General features: G+C 38.9%; 1 protein-coding gene across 2 annotated transcripts in view; it reads right to left on the minus strand.

The window, feature by feature from the left end:
- The window catches only part of LOC124159138, a 187468-nt gene that overhangs the window by 131063 nt on the left and 31530 nt on the right, over nt 1-24875 (minus strand). The window contains exons 2-3 of one of the 2 annotated variants that reach the window (XM_046534716.1): nt 21637-21729; nt 16544-17156 (exon numbers count right to left, since the gene is read on the minus strand). In XM_046534716.1, the coding sequence (XP_046390672.1) occupies nt 16609-17156; nt 21637-21729 (641 nt within the window). In that variant the 3' untranslated portion in view covers nt 16544-16608. Of the gene's footprint in view, nt 1-16543; nt 17157-21636; nt 21730-24875 lie in introns of those variants that run through there. The other variant, XM_046534717.1, reaches the window with a different exon arrangement.

A 24875-nucleotide genomic window follows, 5' to 3' on the forward strand; every position in this document is an offset into this window, starting at 1 on the left:
GTCGCAAAATATTTCACTGGATTAATTAATACGACCATAGGATCGACGTACCTAAATATCTTTACAATCGCAAGCAGAAAATTTTCTGGGCGAAAATAGGTTAAGATATCAAGATAATTATGCTTGCTTTACGCCAGAAATAAGTCACGTAAAAAAGACAAAAACCTCCGATCCTATCCTAGGCGATGCATCTTCATGAATATTAAGTGTAACCTGAAATCTAAGTGTGTTATTTCGGTTATTATCGTGTTGTTTTGTGGAACGGGTCTCCATTCCCTTGAATTCAAATGCAGTGCCACGTTTAGAAACTCTTCAGACAGGACCTCTCTTTATTCTCTCTGTGCAATATAGGGATATAGGGACGCCCTCGTATGTCGGGAGCTGAAAGGAGAGGAGGAGGGAGGTGGAGAAAAAATCGTATCACAAGTATTGGCGCGACGGAACGAGGTTGATATTTATCGTGGAACCCTTGACTTCTTTCTCAAGCCCACTCCTTTGAAGCGCAATCTTATTTCTTATCGCGTGATCCGCCATGCCGTGAGGGAGGGCCCCGAGTGACGTCACAATGAGGGTATCTCCTGCCGCCCTCTCTCTATTGAGAGAGGCCAAGGTGATGAGGTATAAAAAAATACGTTTAGATACCGTGGATGATTCTTGACCTTACGTCATAAAATTCCAGAAAAAAATTAGATATATATTTTATTAGCTGATATAAGCTCGTGCTCAAAGAATGAATTAAGCATGGCCGCCCAAGTATTTTATCGATTAGATTTTAAGATAATGGTGAATGAACCAGTATCAGCTAGGTGTGTTGGGTGGCTTCAGAGGATACTCTAATGAATATATCTTCTGTTGGCAGGATTATATAACGCACTGGTACTTTTATATAGACTTATCAATTGATAAAACATCTATCCTTTTGGCCTTTTTTTTTATCTATAACTGAGGTTGACCTTGACGTGTTAAGGAGAATAAATGTCCTTCAACCGTAGCCTGAGTTAGAGAAAATAGGATTGCCTTTTTAGGCCTAAAGTTCCTCCGGATGCGTATTAGACGAGTATTTTTTAATATTACGGTGGAAACGATCATGAGGATAAAATGTGAGAAATATACTCCTGAACCGATGCATTTAATATGTCGTTTTTTATGTAGTTAAACTATCGCAGGTATTATGGGCCCATAATACCTGCGAGTTTAGCTATAGGAGAGTTTGAATCGGACTAAGTAAAATAGGCTCTACATGTATTGTTAATATCCTAAAACTATCTACACTAGCTATCTGCATGCATTTTTTGGCATGTTATATCTCATGCATGAATCACTAACTAAGCTAAATGTTCGTTATCTACGACTAACTTATAGTTTTATTAGCATGGAGCTTGTTCGTGTCCTTAGCACTCTCCTATAGTTTCTGGTCTGACCGTCTGCCATTGTCCTGTGTGCTTGGCCTGTGTCCGGCAAGCGAGCGTGTGTTTTATTAAGGCTAGGATGAGTGCTGCAGGCCTGGTGTAGAATAACCGCACGCCACCCACCCTGCTAGTGGCTTGCAGGTTACCTCGTAGATGTAATGTGAATTGAAAGTGCCTCTAGGAATAGGATTTTTTGGCATTTTTTTTACCAATGAACCACGTTGGAATGAAGTTTTTATCTCCGGATATTAATAACCGTAGATAGCAATTGATTTGTTGGACGTTTTCCTTACGAATGAGCGCTTCCGCCGTTTAATATTTCTGGTAAAAATTACGTACAGTTTCCGTAAAAAAAGTTGGTACCGTTAAAGTGAAGAGAAGCGTTACGTGAACGCATCTTGTTCCAGCGAGATATTCCAAACGGATAAATGGATGTGGTCCGCATCAGGCGAAATGGTCGTCCATGAGCTCATTTCCACGGAGCCGTTAAGAACGCTTTCATTAGGAAAAACCCATCGTAGCCAGGGTTAACTCACGGACTGGATCGGATCTGGTAATTAAATTGGCAAGTGCGCTTGTTTCTCTTCTTGAGTCCTATTTTCAGACCAGCCTAACCCTTTTCAGCCTTTTACGTCGATAGCTGAGCTTGGCTTAACCATGAGTAGCTTAACAATTAGGCTGCGTGATATTTTGGTGGAATTACTTGCGCTTTATTTATGGCTTCAAAGTTGCTCTGGTCGCAAATAGTTTATTGAGCGCACTGTTTCTGATGTGAAATTTAACTTTCGTTCAACAAAATAATTTTTCAATTTATAAGTGAAAGATTTCTGCGGGATGTGTTTGAAATTGTAGTGGATGAATGTTTTCGTTAATATCGAATTTTTGCCTGGCATTTATTTTAGTTATCGCTTTACACGCCGAGAATTTTAAGCGTAAGCTATAAACCCATTTCCGCCCAGAAAACTTTCTTCGTGCGGTTGTGAAGATACGTAGGTAGGTTTAAGCTCTTTTGATCGTCTTTATTTACACAGTGAAACAGTTTGGTGATACATAAACTTGCTACTTCAGAATGACCCTTAGCCTAATAGCTACACTGGGTTTTGATTTTTCCATTAATCAATCTTTCGGTTAAATTTCGATTTTTGTTGAACAATCGAATTTTTCGTTTCGATCGGAAATCGATTACTCGAAAAATGAATATTGACCGACATTTTTCCATCATCTTGTGAATGGTTGCGGGGCATTGCGGGACATTCTTATCCCCATCAGTTCCTTAATGACGCGTGTCCACCTGAGATAAAAATAGAACATTAGAGTACGCGTTCCTCTAAAAATTTATCCTTGCCGTTGCAGCCTCGGTGAAAAGCCACTTTCTTCTTTACATTATATTAAGTACCACGTTTCATTGCCAGTGATAATTATTTTTCCTACTCATAATTTTGCATTTTGGTTCATGCCTAATAGTTTATCCAAAATTCATAGGATTTTGATGGGCGTCTTCTCTCATTTTACCTAGGATTACTCATTCTAAATATTTTTTGGAAGCAAATGTCGTGCAAAGCTTTCTTTTTCTCGTTTCGTTATGCTAAATCCAGAAAAGATATACATATTCATGCATGGTTATTTCGTAATATGCCCCATAGGTAATCATGTTCAAGGATACAAGTAATATACTCTCTTGAATAATAGAAATTATATTTTTCCTTACCCAAATTTCCCTTGGGTCCCCCCTGGGCCCGGGCCCCGGGGATTTTGCCCCTCCTACACCCCCCTCTCTGCAGGCCTGCTTCTAGAAAACCTAAAAGAAAGTTTACATTTCACATAATTGTACTTAATAATACTCAATGCACTTGCAATCCTTGATGAATGACTTCATTATGGGAAAAGCTGCTTCGTTAAACATTTATGAAACTTGTTTCTCTCCGATATTTATTAAATACGGAGAAAGGTATGAGAGGAATGAAAGCAATAGCATCGGCCCTGTTCTATTGTGGGTTCGTACTTTCAAGTTGCCAATTGTGTACCGTTTTAAATGAAATGTGTCAGCCATCACATCGTGAAATTTCTCCACCGTGAATTTTCAGAGGAAAAAGAACGTTGTGTGAACGTACACGCCAGCAATATGGTTTGAACCGTATACAGGAGATTAAATACCTGTAGATTAATAGTTAAGTGTAGTATCCTTTGAGTTATGTTTTCCCTTTGAGCGTGTCAAGATGTGTGCCTATCTGGAAGGATGTCCGAACGCAGAAGTTGTGTGACGTGATGACAAACGGTGATGAGAAAGCTATGCAAAGGACGCGTTGGACACAACCGAAAGTAGCACTACGGGCTTCGGGAGTGTAAGCTGCACCTATGAACTCTTTGGATGCCATTCGTCCTGCCGTACGGAAACGCATAGCGAACAGACAAACGGACTTCCTCTTCTATATATACACAACAAATTTAGATTGTGCGATCGGAAACAAAATGGCCAAAATTTGAAATTTAAAAAAGAGAGCGCGAAATATCTTATGGCGAATCCATCGTAGATTATTCAATGATTAAGTAAGAAACATTTTCGATACCATAGAAAGATGACCACTTATAGCATTGGCCGATAAAGAGAGATAGACAGGTTTCTATACATTACTCCGATACCACTCATGGCGTGACATGGAAGATGTAGACAGACATCAATTAGATTTCTTCTCTTTTTTTGCAATCATCTCACTAAAGTAACCTTTTGAATTCGAGCGCATCGCGGAGGTTTCTTTTTTTCAACTCGGAAAAAATCCTAAAAATAATTAGCCTCTTAAGTAGTCCCCCCTCATGGTTTTGGCACGAGAGCCTCGTGGAAAAAAAGAGGTGATCCTTCACGACTCCTGAAATATGTGAAGGGGAAGGACTCGAAACTTCATGCGTAAGTGGTGGAAATCAGCCGTGAGTGGCTTTACCCTTTAGGCTTTTCAAGTGCCTTTTCAAGCCAAGTCATCATCTCGTCTCCTTCCTTTCCGATCCCTCGCCACTTTACTTTCTCAATCTTCTCGATTCACATCGGTTCAAGGCACGCCTGCAGCACATGGGCTCCACATAAAGTACTGTTGCTGGGGAAGCTTTCGTGTTCATCTTGCACAGGATCCTCACGGACCAAATCACTTTAAATCTTCTATATTATTTCTACTGTATAGATACCTTTTTCTCAACTTATACGCAACCAAACTTTACAAATGGGGTACCAAAATGCACAGAATTTATCAGAGAACATGCGACGGTATATCTTATTTCGTAAATATTGCTATTGTTTCCTAAAATTGGTTTTTAAATAATTAAAAAAAAAAACAAAAAAAAACAAAAAACAACAAAAACCTGTAAATATTCCTGACGTTAACGGCGCACAAACTGATACATTTGTTCATTTGCAACAATATCTCGCATTCTTGAAATTACTTTTATCAAAATGCGGCTGATTCCACATTCAAGTCTCCTGTTGATACGTAAGTATGAGTCATGTGCGTTTAACAGAGGATAGTGTAATTACTTCCAATGTTGTGTTTAAAGAGGTCCTCTGATCTCAATTTGTACATAAACATTCCAATTAAATTTGTACATAAGGCCCTGCCTTTTTTTCTACATTTTAAAATTAGAAACGCGCCTATCCCTCTGTGGACCTGCATTGAAAAGAGCGGGGGAAGCCCGCTGGGAGCGGGCGCAGCACGCTCGTTCGTTCATATTTTTCTCGTTTATGAAATTATTTTCCTCGTCGTGCTCGTGTGTTGAATCCTGGGACGGAATCAGCATCAGGTTCATTTAAGGAAAGAATCAAAGCAACAAATACATTTATGATGATCTCCTATAATCCATTAGAATTTTCTCTTTACGCAACCTTCCAGCTGTTTTATGCTCCTGTATGTTAGTGTTATCTCTCGTCAAAATATAAACAACTAGGATTCTTTCTTACAGTATTAAAGTTATGCCATAATAATGCATAAAAATTAGTCTGAAAACTGAGGATGAATTGTGGAAATAGGGTGGTTTTCTATTATTTTTTTATTGCCTGAATCGAAAGATTATTACTCCTGGAGTGCGCATTTCACGCTCTTAGATTTTCGAATGACGATATCTATTGATCGCGATTAAACGAAAAGTGAAAAATTTCAAGCGCGCGAAAACGCGACGGCTAAGTAGGAATGATGGGAAAAGGCTGTGTGACGTATTTCTGGTTCCAGCTGCCGCCTTGTGAGGTGACCTTGAGGCGAGTTGAGCGCTGATACGACGCAGGCTGCTAGCGGGTAGCTGAGTACCCTGCTGGCTGGTAGCGCTTGGCTTAAATAAGGATTATTAATACCTTATCAAATGAAGAAAACTTTCCTACCTTAGCCAGTTTTAATAAGTGATTATTAAGACATGTTTCCCTGAGCTGTGCGCCTCATGCATGCATTGGTAACCTCAGACGACGTATAACTCCTATCTTCTCGTATAGAAACTAGGTCCCTTAGACGTCACGTGGAGTGGCATCGCATGGGCGCCAATCTGGCCCTTTTCAAATGAGGATAAAAATGGACCATTGCCATTCGTTTAAACCGGTATTTCTAAAACGAAATAATTTGTATATTATGAATACAGTAATGGTGGGTAACAAATCGCAATCAATGACTTTCGTTTTCTTTGATGAAGGAAACTACCCTATTGGATTTCCAAGTAACCAATATATCTACATTGGTGTCAATAAAATATTCCTTTCTTATGCCTCTTCTGCCCGAATACTTTCGTGTGGTTCGTATTACCCAAGTAATCGATTTAGCTCCTACTCTTACTGATCAAAGATAGCCTCAAACGACTCGCTACGTTCAATCTCTATCTTCTCTACTCCCAAATGCACGCAGGAGTGAAAATGCCGGGGAATATGGCCAAACTATTTGTGGAAAAGCAGCAAGAAAGAAGGTAAACCGAGTCTACATGGTGATAGGCTGTCAGAACACCAGTCGTTGGCAAAAGAGTAAAGAAAAGAGCTTCCCTTTTGAAATACAGTAGATTCCGTTTAATGGGTCCACCGGTTACTTGGGGCAGCCGCTTGATTGGGGCAGATGTAGAAGAACGGAACTCAATAGAGGAGTATCCCAGAGTATTCTCCGCTTAATTGGGACAGCATGCCGCTTTATTGGGCCATAAGTCAGCGACATAGACTTTATACTCGCGACAAAATTAAAATTTTTTGTTTTCAGAATACTATTTTTTTATTTTCCTCCTTTGTTTTACTCTTATTTCCCGCCCCCCTTCTTGTGTGGGCGTTTTCCTGCAGTGGGTTTTTTCCAATAAGGACGACAGTCAATATCCTTAGGTTTTTCCCACGTTCACTAACATCTTTTTACACTTGGTCAATAGTAACTTTGTTAAATTATAATGCTAATTGTTGATTGAAAATGGAACTTCTACTTATTTTTATGTAATTTCTCTGCATTTAATTTCATGAGCAACTAGACAATGTATTTAACTGCATATATTTACTGTTTGACGAGGGGTTAGATGGAAGATGGGACTTTCTAGTCCCAATCTCGCCCAATAAAGACGTATTATTATTATTATTATTTTTCACAAATGTTCTTATTCTTGCCTTATTTTGAAAGCTCTTGTTGTTATACTATCCGCCAGAGGATAGAACTTCTCTTTAATTGGACTTAGTAAAAGTCAGTCATTTAGCGTGGCCCGAGGCTGTGAAAAATAATTTTAACTGAATTGTTATTATTCTTAAAAATGGCAATAAATTAACTATAGTCGCTGATTTATTAATCGAATTAATAGTTTAATAAACTTATGCTGCATTATAAACATTCTTTAATCTTCTTTCTATCACTTCAACGTGTGTTTATGCCCATATACAGGATAGTTCGCCTAATTGGGGCAGCCGCTTAATTGGTGAAAAGTGCACAAGTCCCGATATGTCCCAATTAACCGGAATCTACTGTTTGTGACTTCCGAGCCCCACCAAGCGTTTGTGAAATTCCGTTATTGTTCGGGGGAAAAACGAATTTCTGAAGCCAATCGTGCTGCAGAATATCTCCCTTACCTATCATTTCTTCCGCACCTTTATAAATGGTGATGTTCTAAGATGATGTCGTTTGTGTCGGTTTGAAATTAATCTGTCCTTGATATATCCAGTAGTTTAAGCCTAGCTCGTAGACCTTTAGGGCCGTTTTTATAAAGTCTGGTTAACGCTAACGATGAGATGATACGCCTTCAAGTTTACCTAGAGGTGGTTGAAAGTTCCGGTTAGCTTCTGCACATGATTAGACTTCATGATAATCAGAACTTAACATTCACCACCAGCTAAAGTGGAAGGGTGTATCATCTTATGGTTACCGCTAACCAGACATTGTAAAACTGGGTATTAGTCTCCTGTGTCATCAACGTAAAAGCTGTTCAACGCTCTATTTTCGCTCGCAAAATGTTTTGACGAATTGCGCAGCTTTCCTTAATATTTTAATGAATTTCACTGTTCGAATCTTTCTGCACCGAATCCCACATGTACTCGCCGCATATTCAAGGTGAGACGGCGTAACGAGAAACTTAAGGAAAACGTCGTCCGCAGCGATAATATTGGGGCCTTGGAAAAGCCTCCGACCCTGGGTATGGAGAGGCTCACTTCGAAGGGGGTGAGCGAGGGTAGAGGTCGATTCTCAAAAGAGATCAACCCGGATGGATCCATTTTCGATACAAGCGCGCTGGGGTGGGGAGGAAGGGTTGGAAGAGATGAAAGTTTCTTGCATAACAACGAGATGGCCTCGGAGATGTGTGACCTACTTGCATCTCGACGGTCGGAAATTGACTCTCTCTCGAGTCAATTCCTGCCTTCACGAGTTTCTAAAAAAATGCCAATAAAAACATAAAGTAAAATCAGACAAATTCTCTCAAGATTATGCCTCGTCCTACTCACGATATAGCTTTCTATCCTCACCATTTGCTACAGAACGTCTTCTTCAGTCTCTAATCATGAATCATTTTTTTAAAAAACTTGATTTTGCAGATAAATCCGTTCGTCACATTCCAGTTTGGATTACTAGGAAATATATTGGAAAACGTAACGAACTTAAATTTAGTAATTTCAACTGATCACTTAATTAAATTAGAAATATAATTTCTTATACAGTTATGGGATTAGTATTTGGATAAAGTCAACTTTTTTCGGAGAGAAGTCGTGGAACAACATATGGGATGATGAACGAAGATATCGTTTTGCCTACTGATTTTATAATTAAATCTTACAACACGTGCTCCGATTCCTACACAATTATCGTCAGTTACTCCGTCCCTGATCAAGTCAGTACCTGATGATGATTGTGTAACAATCGAAACACGTTTTGTTAGCTCTTACAATAAAATTAGTGGGCAAAACAGTATATTTTTTCATCATTAGCATTTGGATGATTGAAACTAATTTCAGCAGACGTTTCATATTTTTAATTTAAGCCTTCTTAGAGCTATGACATTGTATAATACACCTATGTTCTACAATTCGTATTGTATCAATTTATATCAATGCTTTTGATTGATTTTTCGTGCCTTTGGCAGCAAATTTGAAAAAAAAAATGTTTTCCTTCTTAGATGCTTTCACCTATTTTTTTAATTCAATAATATCTATTTTTTAGTTCAAACGTGCCATTTTGAACGATGTCTTGGGAGGCTTTCGGTCTTCATTTGGAACCATGGGTCTGTATTGTTATCTGTTCCTTAAACATCCGATTCCTACGACGATAGCTCTGTAAACAACTGGATTTCCTCTATGCAAAATTAAAGCTGGCAAAAGGGTCTGATTAAAGCATCCAAATTGTCCACGGAGTAACAAAGTGAACGTCAACAATATTCATCTCTGAGAAAATTTGATTTTTATCCACCTTAATCAATCAAAACCAACCCAATCTTCAGCAGCCATGCGTATGTCGTCAATAAATTGTTTTCGACTTTGCGGGCAGCTCTCCATTATTTCCGACGTTTCGATGGCCGGGTCATCCACTGTTTTCAGGGCTGGATGTCCTGTCGTGGAATTGTCCGGTATTAATGCAAGCAGATGATGGTCAAGGTCACCAGTGATTGGTGCGTCGATTCGCGCAGCTTGTCGCGGATTCTCCTCAGCATAGGATTCCATGAATTTCATCGGGGGTATTCGGAGTCGCTATTGTGTTGAATTATCCTAGATAAAGCCGCTGCTGTGCATAGGTAAGTTCCGAAGAATAGGGAGAGCGTTCTCTAGCCTCTTTATGGGTACACGATCCACCCCCTCTATATAGTCTATGCAAGGTCGCTGGCTTCACCACGCGCCACTTCCCAATCGCTGCAACCCTTTTCCGCGAAGCAGGGGGATTTGGAAAAAGAGCGAAAGAGACCTTGGATTCACAGGGAGAGTACAATTCCTTCGGAGGAGGACACTCGGAAGAAACCGGCGACTCCGCGCACTCAAGAAAAAAGTCTGTACACTTGAGAATCCCTTGGCTCGCTAGCTCCACTGCTCGACTGGCGCCCTCCTCATCCTCCGCGCCGTATGGAGCAAGGCGCAGGTTTGGAAAGTATCCTCTATACATACCTACATCTCTTTTTTAAGGCCGTTTTGCGCGAGGCATTATTTTTACACCAATGGGTGTAATACGTCACGAAAAAAAATCATTTGACCCAGGTTCGAATCCCGGCTAAGCCGTACTATTATTTCACGGTGTATTTCAACCACGGTTAACTTATCATTTATTTATTCCCATGCCACCGAAAAAATCACTTATTAGTCTCTTGCATCAGGGTTTTCAGCAAGGTAACAATTAGCGCGTGCACGGACAACCATGCCAGGGGTAGGTGCTACCTACCCAGGGCGGACTAGAACCCGCGAACACTTATTTGGTAGGCAAGGATTCTACCCTACCGCTACCGAGGCCGACAACTTTGAGTAACTTTGCACCAGGGCGCGAGAGTGCGCGCATATTTACTTGTTTTGCAATGCCCAGGCAACGTAGTTCATAGTACAAATGCATTCTAAATTTTTTACAGACTACTTACTTTTTAAGAGACTACTAATAGTGACATCAAATTTACCTTTCCTAATATACCTTCTTGAGCTCGTTTTACTCGAGGCATTTTCGTTTGCATCATAATGTAAGCGCTAATGCGCGGTGAAAATTTCACCGATTAAAGGGACAACTTGCGACAAGGAACATTTATTAGATCCTATTAAGGCCGTTGTACACGAGGCATTTTAGTTTAATCATGATGTACATCCTTTCTAATATGTTGTGAATATAGCATGACAACGCGACAACAAATCTAGGTATGTGTGTACGCTAACATCCAATTATATCGCGTATGGTTGCAAACCGTGACGAAGAAACACTATAATTTCTTACTTTTTCTGGAATGGGCGAGTGACTGAATGCATGAGTTTACACTTAAAAACCTCGCTTGAACTGATGATGATCTGAGGTAGATCCCGCTTACTGTATTTTTAGGGGCTGATTTTAGTGCCAAATCTGGATAGCCATATGCATTAAAGCTATTTCCCTTATTTTTTATTTATTCATAGTTGCTCACACATTGAGAGAATTTTGATAGACCATCATTTTCGTGGTGCCACAAGTAGTACGATTTTTCATTATAGACTATGAATTTGTGTCAGTTTGTTAGATACACTATGCTGGAGATAAAGAGAAGATGCAGTTCAATGATTGTATGATTTAAATGCTAAATGGTGGATTATATATTTAATGAGGAAACAAGAAAGGCTGTGTAGCTGCACCACCATTAATCTAGATGGAGTAGAAAAAAATTATCGTAGTCACTTTTCTGAGATGTCGTCAGTCTATCAAGAGTTGACGCAAGATTATTTATTCCCCCCCCCCCCTCATCTTTCCACATTTTTCGAGCACTATCAACATGGGTCAAAAAAGTTTCCCAAGGAATTGAGTCGTACCAATCATTCTCGTGGAAGACATTTGATTTTATTTATTGGTGTATGCCATTCTAAAGCGAAGCGCATGGTGTAGGGTAACGTGGTAGCGAATGCATTTGCTTGCATTTCATCGAGACTTTAGTATTACGGAAAAGACGTCTTTTCAAACACCATGCTTAGTGACACTAAAGGAAAGAAATTATAACTGTGTATATTTTTTATTTCTCATACTTTTTCTTAAACTCCGTAAAAAAAACGATGGGAGTAACAACATTTTTGTATATGGGTACTATAAATTATTTCGGTTTCCCGGCTTAAACAGCATGCAGCTATTGTGAAGGTGAACGCATTAAAGAGGCTTAAGTGGTAACGAATGTATTTGTTTACTTTTAAATGAGACGTTAGTATTACGTTGGAGACGCCTTTTCAAACACCATGCTTCATCACAATTACGTAAAGAAATTATAACTACACATATTGTTTTCGTTCTTTTCCTTTTTGTTTTACTCCGTTAAATCTTTGTTAGCGTAACATAGTTGTAGAAGATAGTATAAAGGTATTAAAAGTTATTTCGATCCTCGATTGCGCGGCTTAAACAGCTTACAACAGTTGAGAAAGTCAAATTTTTCCCAAGAAAAAATGAGTGGCCCCACTCAGTTTGTTTGAGAATTGACCAAGAGTAGGTACTTTCTCAACTGTCATTCCCTCAGTGCATCTAAGAGAAATATTACTACTTTCCTCCCTTTCCTCCTGCGACTTTAAAATCATTCTCTCTCGTTCTTTAGAGATCCGCGGCCACGGCAAACCGACCACGGGAACACTCGACCCAATTAAGAGCACTCCTCTCACCTTCCTCACTTCCTCCCACGCTCAAACCTCTCAGAGGAGTCGACCATCTTTCCCGGAAGCCCTTGAAAACAACCGCTCGAACTAGACACAACCTCGGAGTAAATACGAAACAGAGTGATAATATGCGCATGCGCCCGAGATTGAAAAGGCAAGATTCGAGATAACGTGATGGTGTGATATAGTCATGAATACTCTGTTGGATACATGTCTCTCGAAATCGATTTTTAGAGCTATCGATTTTTAATCAAAATGAAAAGCTAGACATTTCAACAAAAATCGATATTTGAACCAAAATATCGATTAATCGAAAAAAAAGACGGATCTTTAAAAGTTAATTTGTACGAAAACGTTCTTTATTCATTCCAAAAACACTCAAAATACGCATTTTCGAACCAAAAAAATTTGCACAGAATACATGCATGAATTATTAGTATTAAAAATTTACAAATTCACGCACATTAATGTTTTTGGGCGATATGGTCAAGGTTGAAGTTGAAAAATCGAGCTCGGATCGAAACTCGAAAATCATGAATCAATTTCTATTTCCTCGATCAATGATCGATCATTCTCTCTCAAAATCGGTGATAATTGCGCAATGGTATTGTTAATACTCGCTCAAACCTCTAGTCTAATTACGCTCAAAGATTAAAAATTTTCAGACAATTATAATCGCACACTATCGTCCAGCCTTAGATATTTTATGTACATAAAAATCCATAGTATAAAATAAAATATCAAAAAGGCTGGATATCCAAGAAAAACTTTTTTCATGGTAACTGCAAAGTGCATTGAAAAATGTTAGGGTTGCCATAGCTCAGTAACTAAAGAGTTGCGACCCCATGTGTATAGGATAAAATATGCTTATAATTGTTTTCCCTACCACCTCCTGAAGTATTTCAGATTCCTCGTGAAATAACTTGATGAACTCCTTGCGCAATAATGGTAATTTAGCCTTGACGATGTCTCCAACAAAGCGGAGGAACCCTTGGCATTCTAATTGTTGACGCGGGAATAATCCTGACGGAAAATCGCTGGACAGTCAGCTAATCTTTTCACGACTACATATTTCCTCTTTTTCACGTCCTCCTTTACCTATTTCATGCACTTTGTTCGAGGTATTCCTTTTCCGTTCTTGCCATCCACTTGCCCCTCGGAGATTGTCTTCATCAGGCCATCATGTCTCGAGATAAGGCCAATAAGGTTTTTCCGTCTTCTTATCAAGGTTTTCGTGATGCTTCACTTCTCTCCTATTCTTCTTAGGAATTTCTCATTACTTACTCGGTCATTCCATTTGATCCTAATAATTTTTCCGTAGCACCGCATTTCGAAAGCCTCCACTCGTATCTCCGCTACTATCATTCTACCTGATCATCCCCCATAATGTGGAGATGATAGTAGTTTCGAGAGAGTAATATGTCGCCGAAAGGGAAGGTCGGTGGAGACGGAGGAAGGTATTCTTCATTCTGAAGGAGGACTTGCGACTTGAACGAGGATTGATAATAATATGAAATATTTTTATTTGAGTTGCCCATTATGAACATGATGGGGTTATACAATACAATAGATCTCATAATAGGCAAAATATGAACATTTATGTGGGGAAAATTTAGTAATGGGCGTATAACTTATTGTGAAAATAACATAAGAGTATAAAAGATAAGAAGTAACAGCGGAAATTATACGCTTTCGAGGGTTTGTATATAGCGATAAAATCTTTGCTGAAACACAGACAAAGAGAGAAAATCCTTCACGCACAGTTCCATAATCGTTTTCCGACAATAGAGAAAGATTTTTCATAAGTGGTCGCTCTGTGTTGAGGAAGGAAGGAGTCGTTGCCAGCTCAAAGGAATTGGAGCATCACACGTCGACACACGTAGATACATGGATCTCTCCGCTACTGGAGAACGCGAGACCATTAAACGGTGTTGCCTGAGGAGCGTTCCGATATGTGGCGCTGCTGGAACGATTCCCAATTGGAATTGCTGTGACGTGTGCCTCCGAAGAGGCGTGGGTGATGCGATCGTAAAGCAGAGAAGGTGGTAGTAAAAAGAGGGAATTAAAAAAAAAAGGAAAGAGGAATTTTTCATGTGGAAACGCGCACTGGGTTTTTTAATCTTGATCTTCTTTTTTTATTCTAAGGCCATATTCGGAATGGGCGGTAAATTTTAAATTGATGTGCCCTACTCCTTCTGAGGGCATGCATCTAGCCATTTATTTCCCATGCTGCAGTAAATGCGTCATTTATCCCGGTGAGGATGAAAACGCTCCCCTTGAGAACTGAACTCTGGGGAGAAATAGCTCGTATAGCAATTATTTTTCGGCTGGATAAGGAATCGCTTATAGCTATTTTTTTCTTTGTAATCAGCATTATTAATTGAATTTTTTCAAAACTACTTAATAATACCATAATGCATTTAGGGCGAGGAGAAAAAATGCGAAAAATGTCAGTTATCATTTTTAATTAGGTTGGTACAAGGTTATGCCAATTTAGTAAGTTCTACCATTCTAACCAAAATAATAATTTGCCTTAGGAGTCGATGCATTCCCAATATTTTTATTCGTAAGCGTGAAAGAATCATCAATTCACCACTCTGACCAATACGAGTATAGGAATACGATCACATTTAATACAATATAAAAATGATTTATCCTTATTAAGTTTTATATAGTTAATTTTCAAACTTCATTTAATAGCATGTGCTCTTTCTAATGACACATAGTAAATACCATGTGAGCTTGTTAAAAAAATGAGACTTTTGTAAAGATTCTATTTTAATTGATTAAGTAGAAAAATACTTTAAATACAAAGTCCCTACGCATGGCAACTTCAATTACCTCTTAGCAATCTCTACCCATGTTTATACATTCCTTAGCATTGGAATTTGTCGTGACCTCGAGCATTTAGACTCAAGGACCTAGACATGATTATTCAATTTACTCTTTCACGCGATGTTATTTTAATTTTGTGGTTACGTGTCTCGTGAGGCCGCACGCTAATATTTCACCTCTCTGTTTAAAATGTCCATTTCCTGACCTCGGAGTCGGGTAATCCCGCACACGCCAACGCAGACTTACATTTCGAGCGTCGAGGGTTAGGAGCGCTCACACTTTTTCTTTTTTTTTAATGGCCAAAGGAACCAGTCGGAATGAGAAAGACCGTTACGACAATTTACACCGGTTCCTCAGCAAACTATTTCTTTTACGTGTTGCGATGCTTTACTTTGTGCACAGCGTGACGAGTAATTCAGCTTAGTAAAACCACTTTCCACGCACTTTTATTTACTTACAAGGGCATAGGCACCTTGATAATGGCACAAGTTGCCGAAACCATGGTCGGTTTAAATAAAAGTGTGTGGATACAGACAAGTGGTTTTACTAAGCTGAATATCAAAGATTTCCACCGTATCACGCCTGGACAATGTATCTTTTATAACGAGTAATTGTATTTTTGCATTTAGAATTTATTAATATTTTTTAATTGAAGAACATTTCAAGATTTTACTGGCTGATTCATCCCCATTGGTGTTGAGTAAATAGATGAGTTTGTGGTGTCGGATTGTTGGAGATGTTGAAAGAAGTCCTTATACACAGAGTTTAAATGGATCAATCTTATTAATTATATTTGATCACTAACTAGTTGAAACTGACCTTATTCATTTTATCGTTCTTAATGTCTCTAGGACTGAGGTGATTATCATTCATACGAACTAATGATTTAAAAGATACTGGCAATATTCCACAAATACTTTTATTTCACTTCATGACCCGTATCAATGCATTTTTTTATTATCGTCAGGTTCATTTCCTGCCACTATAGAATTGGATTAAATCTTCAATAAAAGCAATGCTTTGAATGAAGGAAATTTAAAATTTTCTTCTCAATGTCCTTCTATTTTAAGTTCTGTTACAGGTCTTTACGGGAGCCCTTCAAACGACTTCACCTCTTAGTTACCCCTATTTACCTTCCAAAACGGTATAAATAAGCTCGTAAAATGTGTATTTTCACCTTTGAGAATGACGTTGTGTGTAGCGTCAAAACCTGGGTCAGACCATTATGACATTTGTGGAACATACAATATAATTGTATCTGTGATTATATTTCCTATCGCATCTACTTATCTCGAAGTCTTCTTCGGGGAATTTCCTCCAATATATCCTAAAATACTTTTCTTAATGAAATGCCAATGATGACAACATTAACTTGTAAAGCTACCTTTTTTTGGTGAATCCCATGTTTTGACGAAAATAACTTACCTTCAATCCTATCATCAAAATCGTAAATATATTATTTGCGTTCTGCGGTCGCACACACTAAAATGATGTTGTTTAAAAATCTACACCCTCAGCTTTTCTGGCGTCTTGAAATGAAAGTCTCAAAGGCTACAAAAAACGCTGGCAACATTTATTCAATCATCAGTGCTTACATACATTGGACCATTCTTGTTTCTAGACATACCAAAAGTTGGCCGGATTGATTGCGGTGATGGAGTGTGAAGCCATGCGTTCACTGATACTGGATTCAATGAATTCCAAATGTCCGCTTTCTTGCATGGCTGCAGTCTCGGCGGCGATGACAGCGTCAAAAACCTTCTGCTTCACTTCTATCTGCAAATGCTGGGGCAAAGTTAAGGTGGTTTCCGCCATGCTAAGGAAGAATTTGGTCAGGGGATTTTCCGATCGTTCCATTTCCTGCTCATCATCGGTGGATGCGTTGGAAGTAGAGGCATCCTCTGAAATCTCCTCACCTTCCTCGATAGTGATGGTACCAGGTAAATTCTCAGGTTTAATTGGCGTCGGAATCGCTTCTTCATCATTTCCCTCTTCAACGGAGCTGAGACTGTCTGGTTTAGTTTCGCCTCGAGTGAAGGCTTCATTTATTACTTCCGCCACTTTGTTGCCATGTTGTCCTGCATTTATCAATGGTTCATTGTCATCCACCTTCGATTTTGTGAAAAGGTCCCTCAGTGTTTTTTTCCTGGTTTTAGGATTCCTCTCTGCGAATATTTGAAGAAAATTCGTAAGAATTTTCACGGATTTTCATAACCGGTGCAAAGGTTAGCCGGTCTGAATTTACAGAGATAGGTAGTAGATTAGAGATGCAGTTCAGGTACCGACACTCATCGGTTGTTCTTCATGCGATGAATTTGTACGAATGAGTTTGTTAGATTCGTGCATTCGTTTTCCTTGAGGTAAGTGAGTTCGCTATTCTAAATTACGCTATTGTAATGCATTGAGGGACACAGAAACATATGCAGGCTGTTAGTACATTGAAACATTTTCAGTACTAACTTCAGGCTCTACTGTTCATGCGAGAGTTTTCAAGCTAGGATATTTCGCGTATACCCATTCTGTAGAATAAAAACGTAGCGATTGCAGCTTTTAGTTCCCCTTATGAACATCATGCCATGTGGTCAGTGAATTCAGTATTTATTAAGTTCTCGCTAGGAGTAGGTTCACGTCGACGACATTAAAAAAAGATCATTTGAAAAATGTTTTATCACCATAGACTTCAGCTAACGAGGTTAAAAATAATATATGAGTACCGAGGATGTAAATTATTCAATCCTTTCATTTTAAAGTAACTTATTTTTCTCTAAATTTGAGTCGACTGTGGATCGACCGTTTACATGCAACTGAGGTGATATGACCTCATTTACAGTATTCATTTGCTAATAACTCTATTGTTAGGCCGGTGAGCAGCCTAAGTTTAATTTTTATGATGACTCTTAAGGAATAACAAATTTTGCATCTATTTTCTGCCAAACTGGCATATAATATAGAATTAATTAATATTTTTCGTATGCATGGGCTTGTAGTGCTATTAGAGCTTGTATAAAAATAAGGATTTTCGAATGAAATTTCGAGATAAAATACCTCATAAAGTCTGGTGATGCCCTTGATGATAAGTACAGTTGGAAAGGTATTTTTTTTAATTTTCATTAAAGATTACTCGTATTACATTCTTGAGACCAACCTCCTTGAAATATGTAGCTTTATTATTGCGGAATTCCACCAAGGTGGTGGTCGTGAAACTCGATATTACGATTCTCGGATGATTCTTACCCCAATCATTTCGACTAGTAACTGTGAAAAGGCTTATACACCCCTGTTAGCGAATTTTCGTGACTTCAAACCAGCCTACACTTGAATCGCTGAATAACAAGCGAGATATATCTCGTGATCTGCTCGCTGTTCGAAGTAACTAGGTAGAAACCTAAGCAATTGGCAGTTTTAGACTTATTTCGTTATTATTGGAACATTACTCTCCAATAATCAGTCCATCAGACATCATTTACTTTTTAAATAAAATTACCTGTGATCAGACGTAAATAATTATTCGTGGCGATCAAGGTTTTGAAGGTGAGTCCAAATACATCTATATTCTACCCCGAAAGCCATCTCAATAGGCGTGTGGTAGGGGGTATTACATTACCAGACGTTTATACATAAACAGGAAATACTCTAACAAAATTACGCCTTGCATTTATTTTTGTCATTATCGTAAGGGGGGAAAACGAATTCCCATTCCTATCCGTTTGGCAAATAACTCTATCAATTTATCGTTTCTGTTGGACCTGGAAAAAATCATTGGGGTTCTAGCATGATGTCCGCTCTTAAAGATATCCATTTTGACGGAACCTCGAGTCATTTCAAGTTAATTTGTGTGCATGGAATCACGTATATTAAAGTTCTTGCATCTCGATGTTAATCGATTCCGTGAGGTCACGTCTGAAACCACAACTAATACCGTACTAGCCGCTGTTTGGAAAACCCGATGTATCGCCATCTCACCCACGTTGAAGTTTTCCCTCGTTTACCGTTTCCGCTGAGTGCGAATATAATTCACGCTTTACACGTTGGAGATAGCAGGTGTTGAGATGATCACCTCTCGCCTACGGCAGGCCGCATTCCGGGGAAAATGAGACATCTCCTAGAGTCTTTGCCTGCAATTTTGGCCACGGGATTCATCTCAAGGTTCTCGCAATTACGACGCGCGTCAATGATACATTACCCGTGGCAGGAGTGTACTCTATATATTTACCACGCTGGCCGCGACCGTTTCTTTGACGTAGACACTGTGACCACGTTCGTTTGGCACTGACAGTCGTTTCCTCCTGTAAATTTCATCCTGGCACCCTGAATTAGTCTCGTCAACTTTTCGAGAGTATAGAGAACCTCCTGCTCTCATTGAAGGGTTGCTTCATTGAATGAATTTGCTGTTGCGTTCAAGAGGTGTGCTCCTGGCTTTAAGATCCAAAACTAATACTTTACGCGTATGCTATTAAAATAAATGGTTTCCATCGTAGAGGAAGTCCATTGAGGTTAAGGGGGCTCTTACTTTCCTCTGGACCGGATTTTTTTTGTGACTTAGATATTACTTTTACGATAGGTACTATCCATCAAGTACGTACTAACGAATTCTCAGCACTTAAAAATCCTTAGCTACACTTATTTTTCTAATTCCTTCTATCCGGTTAAACTTTTTTTTTTTATTTTTTCGAGAAAAACTGTTTTTAATCCTGTTCCCCTTTAAAACACACATGTTTACCACCCTTGTACTTTTTGGCCAACTTTATTTATTTTGTATTTGTACGTAGCTGACGTCTAGGGCACTCAAGCTCCACCGAAGTCCAGGAATATCTCCGTACCCAGATCCTTGAATGTTGGCTTACCATGACGTTTCTATCCTTTTAACGTTATCTCATACGCTGAGATGAGATTTTAATGGCTTATGTAACCGTTTAATTTAGCCACCACGACATCTTATTTTTCACGAGGGTCATTCAGCAATTACTAGGCTATCTTTAAGGAGCAAATAGCCCGTTTCTTTAATTTCTTGCACTTGTACGTGTTTTCCTTCAAATTCAATTCCATTTGTTACCATCGCAAAAATACATTTCCGTGACTACGTTAATTCCAATAAAACTGAAAAATGTATATATATAAGTTCATTATATTTAATGAAAAAAACTTTTTGTTTGCGATCAGCTTTTGTCCATATTTTCCAACACGAAGACAAAGAGTTTGATTCAATTATCAACTGTGCTTCCCGCACGAATATTTCGCACTTTACTGGAACTTTATCGAATTCTCTCGTCATTCTGAAGATAATTTTTCTCCTCCAATTCTCCGTGAAGTCATCATTGCTTGAAAACTCACCTTGAAGAGTTCACTGAAACGTTTAAAATTTAGTAGAAAAAAAGGTGCGTAGAGATTTAAAAGTAGTGCGGAAAATTTTAAGAACAAATTTATGGCGTATCGCGCTGCATCTCCATAGCTATAGCTAGAGCTCGAATGTATTATAAGCTCTTGCATGAAGTCAAAACTGTGCGGGAAAGGTTAGTGTTTTAATGGTCCATTTCATTCTTTTAACTACAGCTCTACAGCAAATTCATCAAAAAGCGTTAGCGCCAACAAAAAAAGATGCTTTTAGTAATGAGGTTAGCTTCTTTTAGTCAGCAGTAGTACCATTTTAAACGTCCACCATCACAACCTTGCAGTTGAAGTTGCCTGGGCATTTATTTTTGTTATTATTATTTATATTCGCCAACTCCAGTTAGTGTATAAAATAGCGATATTCGCTACGAATTTCGTATCATTCTCTCAAAGCTAGCCAGTGTTGGTATTTGTAGTTAGTCCTTCGCGACGACATAACCAAAATAAATGCCCTGGATAGTATAGGCCAGAACTCAACCCAGCTCATGCACATGCAGCATTAAGGGCAGAACCACAGAATTGGATCCAGACTGCATGAAAGTGGATCTTTGATTGGCTGGTGCCCCAGATACAACCAACTGCACAATTTCGTGTGGACGGCGAGTCAAGTAATGGTGAGAAAGTTACGTGTGGGCCTAGCAAAACTTGGTGGCACTGGTACTTAAGATGTCATTGTTGCCTGTAGGAGTTCCTCTGGCACAAAAGGCGAAATATGCGAATCTTAGACTTTCATGATAAAATATGAACTACAAATGGTTAACTCCGCAAATCAATATAAAACTCCACCACCAACCACGGTTTGGACATTGTCAAGGTCGGTGGTGGAGTTTTGTATACTGAAGTGTGACAATTATCATTCTTAGTTTAAATTTTCGTCATGGATATATTGCATTTCCTCCACGTTATGCCTGAAACGATTTCATACGATCGGAGACTAAATTTTCCGCATAGCCAAACTGTGCCACAAAGTTCTGCCGAGAGGTTATTATTCGTCATTATTTTCTCGTATGCAGGAAGAATTTTTTGTTTTCGATTAATCAGGGCATTCTCTGCTGGCAATCACGAAAAAATTAATTAAAATGGAAGCAATAAGATGGAAAGTCCAATAAAGTGCACTACCGTGCTCTCAAAACTAAAATGCGGTGGCATCTCTAATCAAGCGATCATTATTTTTTTTATTTCTACGACTAGCTCTACTTGTTAGGTTAGAAAAAACGAGCATTTTCGTTTAGTCAAAAGAGTAAAAGGACCACGCACCTCTCGATTGGTGGAACCTCTTGGCCTTTTCCTGCTCGTTGGCCGCGACCCTTACTTGCTCGTGGTCGTGTAGGGCCAGGGTGGGAAAGACGGCTGCGCCGGAGGAAGATAGAAAGAGAGATGAAGAAACGTTCAGAAAGAGATAACCATTGCTTTGGGGGGGAGAGTTTTTGGTTGGGAGAGCTTGGGGGGGCATTTAAAACTCGTTAAAATCGAAAAAACTTTGTAAATTTCACATGGATAACTTTTATCGCCACCAGTTTCAACATCGTTTGGTACAAATACAGAATTTTCCCCCTGTTTATTATTATAATTTTAATTATTAATATTATTATTATTGATTTTAGCGATATTTTGCATGGAAATGAACATGATTACATCGTATGATTTCCTTTTTCAAATATTTTACCGAACAAATAAGTTAATTACTCTTCAGTACTATTTGTGAGAGTTTGATTACTTACAAGGCGTAAACTTGCCTTATTCACGGGGAAAGTAAACGCATTTGACTTGGTCTAACTTATAATAATTTTTTGGAGCAACTCATAACAAAGGAAAATATTAAACGAACCACTAGGCTGGCGAGGAATGTGGAACTTGTCTGAAGTTTTCATGTAATAAATAACATTATATTTTCTCAATTAAACAAAGCAAAACCGCATGTAAATCTGAGTTTTCCTTCACGAGATGTGAAAGCTAAATACAGTAGATTCCGTTTAATGGGTCCACCGGTTACTTGGGGCAGCCGCTTAATTGGGGCAGATGTAGAAGAACAGAACTCAATAGATGAGTATCCCAGAGTATTCTCCGCTTAATTGGGACAGCATGCCGCTTTATTGGGCCATAAGTCAGCGATATAGACTCTATACTCGCGACAAAATTAAAAGTTTTTGTTTTCAGAATACTATTTTTTTATTTTCCTCCTTTGTTTTACTCTTATTTTTCACAAATGTTCTTATTCTTGCCTTATTTTGAAAGCTCTTGTTGTTATACTATCCGCAAGAGGGTAGAACTTCTCTTTAATTGGACTTAGTAAAAGGCAGTCATTTAGCGTGGCCCGAGGCCGTGAAAAATAATTTTAACTAAATTGTTATTATTCTTAAAAATGGCAATAAATTAACTAAACTCGCTGATTTATTAATCAAATCCATATTTTAATAAACTTATGTTGCATTACAAACATTCTTTAATCTTCTTTCTATCACTTCAACGTATGTTTATGCCCATATACAGGATAGTTCGCCTAATTGGGGCAGCCGCTTAATTGGAGCAAAGTGCACAAGTCCCGATATGTCCCAATTAACCGAAATCTACTGTATAACGAAATTTTAAAGCGCACTGAAAACTCCTGTAACTGACGATGTCGCACAGAGACGAAATTAGACGAGATTAAAGTTATCCATGTGAAATCTACAAACTTTTTTTTCGATTAAACATGAAGAAATTTCATGAAGTCACTCCTAAAAATATCCATTTAAAAAAATACATATTGGATTGCAGGGTAGGTAATAATTTTTTTGCCATCCAAGATTCGTCTCTATTCATTTTTGCAGTGAAAGATATAACTCGAGAGATTATGGGAAAGGGTTAGCTACACATGAGATGAGGGAAGAACTCAATTTTTTTGCCATCAAAGATTCGGCTTAAGTCATTCATCAAATCAAAGGGATGTGGCTCCAGTCATTATTGCCATCTAAAATACACCATAAAATTGTGGGGAAACGAACATGTGCCATCAAGAATGAATTCAACTACTTCTTACAATGTGTTTGTGAAGACTTGCAATATTAGCTTATTCAGACTTGTGCCGTCTCACATTTTTATTTTCACACACGTTTTTATTAGCACTAAGTTAAGACGTGGTCCTGAATTAGCCATATTTTTTTATATCTCACTTTTGGTATTTACCAAATAAATATCTCCTCTGATTGATACTATAGGCCAAGAAATACGCGGCCCAATAGAGAAACACGCTTGACTGCTGATTCCCCTGTTTTGTTTTTTTGTTTCTCCGCGTCCTCTTTTCGGAAGTAAAAATAAAAATATCATCGATGGTTTAGAAGGCGCCATCGTTTTTCGCCGAGAAGTTGAGTGAGGGAGATATATTTGTCCTACGATGGTATCAGTCGGTCTGTTTTTTGCGCTACCGGGAAAGTTCTCCTCTGCTCCGTGTGCCGCGCTGCCAACTGTGTCACCCGGCCAACAGCCGCCTCCCACTCATCACGTCGACTCCTCCATCTGGTTCCCCTTCTCTGGCTTCTGAAGAGGTGTGGAATCTGGTGAGAGTGTCATTTACATTGGAACTCATTCCCTGAGTTCCAGTCCAACGTATCGATAAGTCGTGAATCTTTGCGTTGGGCGATATTCCTACAAATATCATATTATTATATCCCACGCATTAGGTTTCGTCATCGATGATGTTATTTTATCGTAGTGGTTATGTTGTTTTGAAGATTTGATCGCTCCTTTTGTTGGCTTAGATTAAAGGAAGAGCTGGTCCTTTCAGGAGGAGTAAATCTTGTGAAATTTTCCCGAGTTTCTAGCGTTCGTTGCAAAGTATTGTTTTATTGAATTATATCGTGTAAGCTCGATGCAAGGGATTTATAAACTGAAAAGTCCCATTTGGCTACCCTTCTAATGCGTGTAACTGAATCGGAAACCATATTTATGGTATCGTGGAAGGTTACCCGGGATTTCCATAGGGTCAGGTTCTCCAACTCCATCTCGGCCGACGTTTCGATGTACTAGTTGTCCATCGTCATCAGGGCATTACGATGGACAACTCGTACATCGAAACGTCGGCCGAGATGAAGTTGGAGAACCTGACCCGGTGGAAATCCCGAGTGACCTTCCAGGATTCTTTACGCCGGGAAAGCCTGCGATCGCTCTGTATTTATGGTACTCTCCGGGTCTTATGTCCCATGAATTAGGTTTCTTCGTTTGTTATGTTAATATGTCGTGGAGATGATATTTTTTGTATGATAGTTCCTTTTTTCGGTGTTGAGGGAAGAAAGAACTTTTGTGCTTTCCTGGCGAATTAAACTTTAAAAAGTTTTCCCAGGTTTCTAGCTGAGTGAGAAAATTCATGGCATCCGACCCTTTGGGAGACGCGAAGTCGGGCGATAATGAGTTATAGGGATTCCATGACATTTTCACCCGGATAGAAACGGTAGGTTCTCAAAATCGGGTTCCACTGCGTTCTGTAAATTATTAAGACTCAAATGGTTATCTCCTTCGGT

Source organism: Ischnura elegans, chromosome 5 (assembly GCF_921293095.1).
Source record: "Ischnura elegans chromosome 5, ioIscEleg1.1, whole genome shotgun sequence".
Taxonomy (NCBI): Eukaryota; Metazoa; Arthropoda; class Insecta; order Odonata; family Coenagrionidae; genus Ischnura; species Ischnura elegans.